Source organism: Bidens hawaiensis, unplaced genomic scaffold (genome assembly GCF_021521415.1).
Source record: "Bidens hawaiensis isolate Kalapana, Puna unplaced genomic scaffold, B.hawaiensis_p1.1 tig00041166_1, whole genome shotgun sequence".
NCBI lineage: Eukaryota > Viridiplantae > Streptophyta > Magnoliopsida > Asterales > Asteraceae > Bidens > Bidens hawaiensis.
This window is the reverse complement of record NW_027505701.1, coordinates 86153-96083: the sequence shown is the minus strand read 5'-3', so window position 1 is coordinate 96083 and position 9931 is coordinate 86153. Positions and strand designations below refer to the sequence as shown.

The window sequence follows — 9931 nt, the reverse complement described above, 5'->3', positions numbered from 1 at the left end:
CATATCATATCTCTTATCAATTGTTAGACAAAGTATAACAAAGATACAAGTCAGACAAGTTTAGACCAAGACAAAGACACAAGACAAAAACATATACACTAAATATCCATTACACAAACACCAGTTCAGTCTTAAATATCCAAAGCATCTATACAGAAGTTCAATGCATGACACAAACACAAAACATAGTCTTTAAACAGCAAATATAACATAGTTTAAACACAGAAAACATGCCTACTTTGTTTTTTTGGTTGGTTTCTTGGTAGATTTCTTGGTGGCTTTCTTGGTTGCTTTCTTGGTAACCTTTTTGGCAGTGAAAGACCTGATACTGTAACCTAGTTTCTTTCTTGGTTGCTTTCTTGGGCCTCCTTCTATTTCCACAGTAATCTTTTTCTTGATTTTTTTGGTCTCCCAATGGGTTTATGGTACTTAGGTGGTGCTATGATTGTAGGCACTTGTGACTTTGCCCACATGGACATACCATTCACTGGATAGACCTTGTGCTTGTAAACTGCTTTCCACCTTTCCATTCCATAAATATCATTCACAAATGTTTCTGATATGCCAACACTTATGTCATGGTTTCTCTTGGTCCACATACTTGCTACATCATGCTTGCATGGTATCCCAGTGATTTCCCAAATCCTACATGTACAAGACTTCTCTCTCATGTTTACCACACATTGATCACCATGTGGTCCAGACACTTGTTAATGTTCCTCACCATTCCAACTCACAATGTACCTATAATATTCTTTAGTTAAACTATAATCTTGCAAAGGCTATCACAATAAAGGTGAAAAGGAATGATATCAAACCTGGAAGCATCCTTTTTAATTTTCTCAAAGATTGTGTTAGCATATGGTGTTAGCATACCTTCACTTTTATCAATAACCTTCAAAACATTTACAATTCTCCTCATAAGATATTCCCTTATGTATTCTAACATAGTTATGACAGGTTTATCTCTTGCATCTAACAACTTTGCATTCAGAACTTCACACATGTTATTTAACAACACATCACTAAGTGCCCTACCTATACAAGACAATAACATCTGTTTAAGAATCTAAGACATGTACAAAATGTTTATCAAATTTGGGAGACATAAGAAGATGTTACCAGTAAAATGAGACAATGACCAATGCTCTGGACTAATATTAGATAGCCATATTTGTGCATCAATGTTTATATCTTTCAAAGCATGCATTTCCTTCTCAAACTGAACTGGAGTTGTAGATCTAGCCATCTTATATAAAGCATCCTTGTAAATTTTCCCCTTAAATTGTTGTTTCATGTTCTCATGGATGTGTCTGACACGGTATCTATGCTCAGCAAATGGGAATAACCTTTCCAAAGCAGGGAGGAGGCCCTATACAAAAACAATATATGTATCACGGCATACATAAGATTAAGCAATTAAAAAGCAGATAAAGGGAAAAAACATAACTAACCTTTTGTCTATCATTAATAAAGGTAAAATATGAGTTGCTATCCAAGTCCAAGTCATCAGCAAGACATTGTAGATACCATGTCCATGAGAAATTGTTCTCTGCTTCTACAATTGCATATGAGACAGGATATATGTTATTGTTTGGATCTAGTCCAACTGTAGTGAGCAATTGACCTGGGTGTGGACCTTTGATGAAAGCCCCATCCAGTCCAAGTAAATTTCTCCCTATTTCTTTGAATCCTTGTTTCAAGGATCCCAAACATACATATATTCTTTGGAATATTCTTGTGTTTGATGTTGGATCTGTGCAAGGCTCAACTTCAATTGTAACAGTTGTACCTGGGTTTTTATGCTTCAACTCCTCCACATAATCCCTAAGCATATGATACTGGGAAGTATAATCTCCATGGATCTTCTTTACAGCTATGTTCTTTGCCCTATATGCTTTCATCTCAGAAATATTAACCTCAAACTTCCTCTAGAACTGCTCTTTAATAGCTCTTGGTTGGATCTTTGGATTCTCTTGTAGCTGCTCCAGTAGTTGGTTAGAAAGGAAAGTTGCTGTGCAGGCATAAATGTCCCTTGTTTGAAGACTTTTATGTTCAGTAACAAGAGTTACTATTTCCCAAGACCCAAGTTCATTGTTCTTTGAAAGTTGAACTACCCAAGGGCATTTATGAAGACCTGGATCCTTTTTAATTCCCCTACCACCAACATGTTTCTCATTTGGCCCTTTATCTTTATTACAATTGCTAGATCCAGCCCCTTTCTCTTTACCACCACACTTGCTAGTTTCAACCACACCTTTACTTTAGGACCCATCCATACTATCTCCTTTACACACTACCCTAACCCTAACAAGATCATCTTTTACAATCCTAATTTGTCTTCTAGTCTCAACAGCATGTGCCCTGATCATTTTTTTAACTTCTTGTTTAGTGCCAAATAGTTCACCTTTATAGAATAAGAAATATTTTTCTTTACCACCACTTGGTTCATCATTTAATAATTCATTATCTAATGGCTCATCTTCCATTACCATCTCATCTAATGCATTTATAACCTCTTGACTATCAACATCCACCTCCCTGTGCAATCTAAAATCCCTCATTTCTACATCAATATCATCCATCTCACTTTCATCATCATAACTATCATCCCCACTATCCTCACTATCATCCTCCTCACTATCATATACACTATCCTCACTATCATCTCCATCATTCTCTCTACCATCCTCCTTTTCACCCTCATCTACATTAACCATAACATCATTAACAACAGTACCCTCATCTACATTAACCCCAACATCATTAGCATTACCATCATCTACATTAACCCTAACATCAATAACAGTACCCTCATCTACATTAACCCTAACACCATTAACAGTACCCTCATCTACATTAACCTCAACATCATTAACATTACCCTTATCTATATTATCCCCACCTACATTAATCCCACCTCCATAATCAGTGTCACCAAAGAAAGGGTCAAAATTTGGATCATTTAACATAGCTTCTATTTGTGGTTGATGGCCACTGCTTTGTCCAGTTTCATTAGTTCTTTCATGCCATTCCAAACACAATCTTCTCTTACCTACATTAGCTAAATCAATAGCCATTAACTCTTCAGCGGTCACCTCTTCAATCCTAACCTTTGATGGTGAGCAAAAGTATGTATGGATATTGGTAGTATCATGTTCGACATAAACATTCATCACCCAATTATCTTCACCAACATATTTACTAAACCCTCTCACATCTTCATCACTTCCTAAAGCTCTAAGACCAAAATCTAAATCCATATTTGGAACTAGATAGTGATAATACCTAACTCCTTTCGTATTGTATCCTAGTTGCCCCGAAATTACATCCAGTTCATGAACAGAGAACTTGTCTATATCCAGCAAATCAACAAAATCTATTAAAGGCCTTTCATTTGAACGCCCTGGGAATTTTGAAAATTTTCCACCATGATGCAACTTAACAAAAAAAAGATAAGCGGAACCAACTGCATTTGAAACATTAACAAAAATTAATCGATTGCTATAATTTTTTTTTTCTCAAATGAGTATAAAGATGTTGCTTACCGTAGAATGCATCCACTTCTTCTTGTGAGAGTCCGTCTCTGATGAAGAATCGAGGAGGTAGTTCATCGTAGTCATCCATGGCTTCAATCGACGATTTGTTTGGACGAATTTGGGGATTAGGGTTTGATAACTGTTAGCTTAACCGTGTTTGTTTGTTTGATGTTATAAAATATGTTAAGTGTTTTTTAGTTTATTGATAGGGCAGGAGGAGGAAAGAGAAGGGGAAGGGGAAAAGACCGTTATGCCCATCACGCTTTATGCACATGGGGACACTTAACGGGATGAGTTAACCGGTGTTAGCTTAAAGGACGAAAACCATGGAAAACATGCAAATAAAGGACTAAGAGTGAAACTCATTTTAAAAAATGACTCATTCCATAATTTACGTAATTCAAAAGGACAAAATTTGTAATTTTTTCAAAAAAAAAAATTGCAAAATAGTCTTTTCCAAAACAATATTCAAGTTATAATATTCTCCTAAGACCATCCTCATTCACAAACTAACTCAACCCAATTTTTATTATAAACCTAATTTCTCTAACTTCTACTTACCCAATCCAAATAAACCAAACTTTTCATACTCATTAGCAACCCAATCTACACTATTTTTTATTAAATAAATATTATTTATAATTATTATTTTTGTTATTAAAAGCGACTAGAAGTATAAAAAATAATTACTTTATTTCAAAATTAACAATATGTTAATTTAAAAATACTTAAAAAAATAAAAAAGATACTTATATTCATCAAACATACTTAATATTTATTTTATAATAAAAAATTATTTTTTTACAATCTCTGTTTTTAAAAAAATTTATACCGATGTATTCACGAAAAAAAGCTGAACAAGACCATGTTTTTAGTTTTTAAAAACTTAATTATTGAAAGTTATCAGATAAAAACAATATTATAGTTAAAACTAGTAACTATGAAAGAAAAAGAAAAAAGAAATTAAAAGAAGGTCCTTTAAAATGTTGACAAGTGATAATGTATTGATTTGCAAATTGGTTTGCCACATCAAACTGGTTTGGTCAATTTTTTTTCTTTTTTAATTTTTTTTATTTACAAATAATGTAACAAATCATCAAGGGTTTGTTGACGGGAGTGGTCGAAATAAATAGTCTTCCAAAAGCAAAAGTCAAGATAAATTGAAGTGATGGCTGTTGGATCTTTATTGAGAGAGAGCAGTGTGTTAGAAAAAATTTAGAAGAGAAAAAATAACAAGGGCTAAATAACAATTATACCCTTTTTGATTAAAGTCTCAAATGCTTAACAAAAGGGATGTGGCATCTTATGAGCCACTCATTGAGTTTCTAAGGTTTTCTTAACCTATCAAGGTTTTCAAACTATATATATATATATATATATATATATATATATATATATATATACATATATATATATATAGGGTAATGATCCTAAGAGAATTATTGGCAAATTAAGAACTTTGAGAACCATTTTGGACCACTAAAAAAACCTCTAAAAAAATACTAAAAAAATTTTAAAACAAAAAAACACGAAAATTTTAAAAATGTAAAAAAAACCAAGATTCTTATATTTCATTCCGGTTTCATTAAAAAAAACTGAAATTTGTTTTTTCTTTTTAATTCGTATTATACCTATGCACACATTCATACTTTCATTTAATCTCTAGTTATGTAATGTACACATATGTACATTATCATTTACCGTAAATTATACATATGTGTATAGGAAAAAACATGTGTGTACATATTATTCATATATGTATAATAAAACAAAACTGATTTTTTTTTCTTTTTAATTCGTATTATACCTATACACATATGTATACTTTCATTTAATCTCTAGTTACGTAATGTACACATATGTACATTATCATTTACCTTAAATTATACATATGTGTATAGGAAAAAAAACATGTGTGTACATATATGTACATATTATACATATATGCATAATTTAGCTAAACCAATAATTTTTTTTTACTTTTTTTAGAAACCGGGATGATAAATAAGAACTTTGGTTTTTTTTTTACTTTTTTTATTTTTGTGTTTATTTTTGTTTTATGATTTTTTTTTTATTTTTAGGTTTTTTTATGATCAAAAATGGTTCTTATAGTTCTCAATTCTCAAAAAATTCTTATATGATCCTGATTCTATATATATATATATAGAGGACATAGATATAATAAAAACCCTATTGACTTGTAAAAACTTTGTAAATCCGATATCAACCATTCATTCAATTAATTTATTTAAGTGAATGGCCAAAATTATTTGATGATAAAGCAATGTTACTTTATATTATTTTTTTGATGCTCAAGTCCTATAAAGGTATTATAGTAACTTTGTGGGCATCCATATCATTTCTCTCTCTGCTTTCTGATCAACATGGTTATATTATTTTGTTTGCATGTTTTTTATTTGTTTCAATTTATTAATTTAAATTACTTCTCATATTTAAGGTTTTTGAAAGAGTTGTTGACTTTCTTTCGAACTCTTTTTTTCCTTTTGTATTCATGTTATTTTTTGTAATCTCTTCTTCAAGTGATTTTTGTCTTTTTGTTTTACCTCCTACATATTCATTTTCATTTCTTATTTCAAAGATGTGTTTTATTATATAGTTTAAAGTTGAAAAACTGATGTTAAAATTGATGTTTTTTAAACGATCAACAAAAACATATTTTCAATTTTATGTTAATTTACATGTTTAACATAATCTAAAGTATGCTAATTTATATATTTAACATAATTTGCATATTTTAATAAAATTTATAAATTTTTAAGTTTAAAAATTTATGTTAGTTTACATAATTAACATAATTTACATACCATAATAAAATTTACATATCTTAAAGTTTAATTTTACATAAATCGAAGTGTGTTAATTTACATATTTAACATAATTTACATATTTTAATAAAATTTACATTCTTTAAAGTGTAAAAATCTATGTTAATTTACGTACTTTAATAAAAATTACATATTTAAAAGTTTCATTTAAAATAGTTTACATAACGTAAAGTATGTTAATTTACATACTTAAATAATCCTTACATATTCTAAAGTTTAAAAATTTATGTTAATTTATATATTTAGCATAATTTACTTATTTTAATAAAGTTTACGTATTTTAAAGTTTTAAAATTTATGAAAATTTACATATTAAACATAAAAACATAATTTCCCAGAAAAAAGAAAAAAAAAACTCTACAAAAATAATTTCTCGGAAAAACATACTCTACAAAAATGGGGTATTATATGACAAAAATGTGGCTATAAAAATAAATTTACATATTAAAAAAATGTAGCATGAAGATTTAGTTTCCTGATTTATTAAAATGCATGTTTAAGTTGTCGGGAAAATTCTCAAAATAGTCCCTTTTAGAGAGAGAAGTCCCAAAATAGCCCATTTTTTCCTCAAAATCTTTTATAATTTGGACTGCCAAGACGTATTGGGAATAGATAAATATAAAGACATGAATTTGAAAGAAAGTCAAGTAAAAGACGAGATTTGGGGAAATAATGTCGGTAAAGTCCAAATTATTTGTAATCTTGGAGCAAAAGTTCAAATTTTTCAAAAACTTTTTTAATCAAAAAACCGTCTTGAGAGACTGTTTTTTTTTATGTTTCCTACCTTTCCCGTCCATATTTTCAAATTCTTAGAAAAATATATTTTTTACAATTATACCCCTTAACCACCTTGAACCACCACCATCACCGACGCCGTCGGTTGCCGGAGCTCCTGCCACCGTCTTCCGGTCTTCCTTTCTCATCTTCACTGAACCATCACCATCACCGACGGCGCCATTTCTCCAGCGCGTATCATTTTTTTTACAACTCTTCACCCACTGTATAAACCCCCATATCCACCCATTCATTCTCACACACCATGCTTCCTCACCGAAAACTTGACGCCACCGCCGCTGAGGTTCTAGATCTAAGAAGAGCCGTGTCTGGTTAGGCACATTCGACACCGCCGTCGAGGCGGCGTGTGCGTACGATGCCGCCGCTAGACAGTTCCGCGCAGTGGCGGATCCAGGATTTTTTTTCAAGGGGTGCACAGTTTTTAGATGCTCCAATTTCATGGAGCTCGATATTAAAAATTTTGGTCGGTTTGACGGTTCGGGTCGGTTGGATGGTTCGGTTCAGGTACGCTTTGTCACATAATGAAAATACGATATTGTAATAAAAAAGACACCATAATTGCAAAATAAAAAGACATCGTCATTGCAAAATAAAAACACATAATAAATGGTCTTTACAAATTGAAAGAACATACCTAAAGTTGTTCCCTACGAGTTTTCATCTTTTGAAATCGTTGCATTACATCTTCGACTAAAACTTGTTGAAGGAATTCCCTTTCTATGTAACAAATGCATGAATCGTTCATGTATCCATCACCCATCCTATTACGCAAATCTGTTTTCACAATTTTCATTGAAGAAAAACATCTTTCAACACTTGCCGTTGCAACTGGCAAAACTAACAATAACTTTATCAAACGATAAACCAACGGATAATCAATGTGAAATCTAGTTTTCACCATCATTTTGGCAAGGTTACCTACCCCATTCAAGTTGGCAAACCGCTTATCTTCTTTCACATTAGCAATGTAGTGGCCAAGTTCATATACAAGCTTGTCTTTTTCATCAAAATCAAAATCATACGGATACATCTCAGCCAACTTTAACAAGTTTTGTTTATTAAAAGCACTAAAATTACAAGACGGGCTCAAAGAACTCATACACGTAAGCAAGTTAGTGGTTACCTCGTTGAAACGGTTTCCAAGCTCTTGAATTTGCAAGTTGAGAACCGTGTTGAAATTATTAACCACATAATGGTCACGATTGGTTTCTTCGATATTTAGGGTCAACATACTCGACTTTCATTCAACCACTTCAATATCATATTTGTCACAAAAGGACGTGACATCTTCCAAAAGCGAGTCAAATCCTTCAAGTCGATGCTTTTTAGGCCTTCACTAGTTAACTTAACTAACTTAATTGCATTCAACATATCTTGATCTTTTCTTTGAAGTGCTTCACACAACGTGTTAGTAACACCCAAGATGTATTTCATCAAATGTAAATAAAATACAAAACTAAAAGTTTTCATGTATAATTGAAGTCCATGTGCTTCACTTTTGTGAGCAAAAATCTCTCCCGAATTTTCTATATATTCAAGCACGTCAATAACACTAGGAAATAAAGAAAGCAAACGGTGAATTGTTTTTTCATGAGAACTCCAACGTGTATCCCCGGCTCTTGTAAGTGACAGTTCTAGATTCTTTCCACTCCCAGTTTCAACTTCCGGATTCAATCCCAATCTTTCTCTTTGACTTTCTCTTATCAAATCTATTCGCTAACAAGATGCACCAACAACATTTACTAAATTTGACACTTCTTTAAAAAATTTGAAAATTTCATGATGTTTGGTTGCGAGGGCCACAACAACAAGTTGAAGCTGGTGAGCAAAACAATGAACATAATATGCTGAAGGATTTTCTTTCAAAATCAAAGCTTTCAAACCATTAAACTCACCGGACATGTTGCTTGCACCATCATATCCTTGGCCTCTAACCCTACCAATACTCAAATTGTGGCGAGCAAATAATTTATCAATTGCAACTTTAAGAGATAACGCGGTTGCTTCCATAACATGAACAAGGCCAATAAATCGCTCATTCACAAATCCTAATTTATCAACATATCTTAAAACCACGGCCATTTATTCCTTTTTAGAAATATCTCTCGATTCATCAACTAATATGGAAAAGACATCATCACCAAGTTCTTCAAATATCTTTTTTAATACTTCTTCTGCAAAACAATTACAAAGTTCTTTCTGGATTGATGGAGATGTCATTTGGTTATTCCCAGGAGCGTTACTTAATATAACCTTACCAATTTCTTCATTTAGTTCTCCAAACACTTTTAAGAACTCTATAAAATTTCCTCTATAGAGAGAATCTTCAGACTCATCATGACCACGAAAAGCTAACGAACCATTTAACAATGCTTTAGTAAGTCTAGCCGAAGCATGTAACTTGATTCTATACTGTTTTTTTTTGTATATCAGTTCCTTTCTCAATGGCCACATGTATAGATTGAGCTTGGTTAAGTAAGTCTTCCCCCTTTTTACGTGCTTTGTTGTGAAAACTATTGCATTTACCAACATGACCACTAAATTTCTGCCGAGCCCTATTCCAACATCGCACCCCTTCACTCAGAAATGCATCATTTTGTCCAAATTCCTTAAACAAGTAACAATGCAAGCAATATGCTTTATCCGCTTTGACACTATACTCCAACCAATTTCCAAATTCACTAGTGTACCTTCCACATTAAAGCGCCTTAATTTACTACCATAATTTGTTTGTGGAAAATCATGTCCGGT

At 32.0% G+C, this 9931-nt stretch overlaps 3 protein-coding genes across 3 annotated transcripts; all 3 read right to left on the bottom strand.

Annotated features, from left to right (window-relative positions):
- Positions 1-371: 371 nt before the first annotated feature.
- On the bottom strand, positions 372-1904 carry LOC143614822 (uncharacterized). The gene is made up of 4 exons (XM_077088143.1): positions 1455-1904; positions 1123-1372; positions 819-1038; positions 372-645 (listed from the first exon to the last, which is right to left on the bottom strand). The coding sequence occupies exons 1-4, from the start codon at positions 1902-1904 to the stop codon at positions 372-374; spliced, it is 1194 nt and encodes a 397-aa protein (XP_076944258.1).
- Positions 1905-7814: 5910 nt separating this feature from the next.
- Positions 7815-8411, bottom strand: LOC143614821 (uncharacterized). The gene has a single exon (XM_077088142.1). It carries the CDS (start codon positions 8409-8411, stop codon positions 7815-7817), a length of 597 nt encoding a protein of 198 aa, XP_076944257.1.
- An 851-nt stretch (positions 8412-9262) lies between these two features.
- Positions 9263-9634, bottom strand: LOC143614820 (uncharacterized). Its single transcript, XM_077088141.1, has one exon. The coding sequence runs from the start codon at positions 9632-9634 to the stop codon at positions 9263-9265; it is 372 nt and encodes a 123-aa protein (XP_076944256.1).
- Positions 9635-9931: the final 297 nt, after the last annotated feature.

Bases quoted from the DNA above. Each gene is read 5' to 3' on its own strand.
- LOC143614822 (XM_077088143.1), bottom strand. From the start codon at position 1,904: ATGAAAGCATATAGGGCAAAGAACATAGCTGTAAAGAAGATCCATGGA. The intron at 1,373-1,454 runs GTTAGTTATGTT...GTTTTTGTATAG, and splicing joins TTATTAATGATAGACAAAAG to GGCCTCCTCCCTGCTTTGGA. The intron at 1,039-1,122 runs GTAACATCTTCT...TGTCTTGTATAG, and splicing joins GTCATTGTCTCATTTTACTG to GTAGGGCACTTAGTGATGTG.
- LOC143614821 (XM_077088142.1), bottom strand. From the start codon at position 8,411: ATGTTGACCCTAAATATCGAAGAAACCAATCGTGACCATTATGTGGTT.
- LOC143614820 (XM_077088141.1), bottom strand. From the start codon at position 9,634: ATGTGGCCATTGAGAAAGGAACTGATATACAAAAAAAAACAGTATAGA.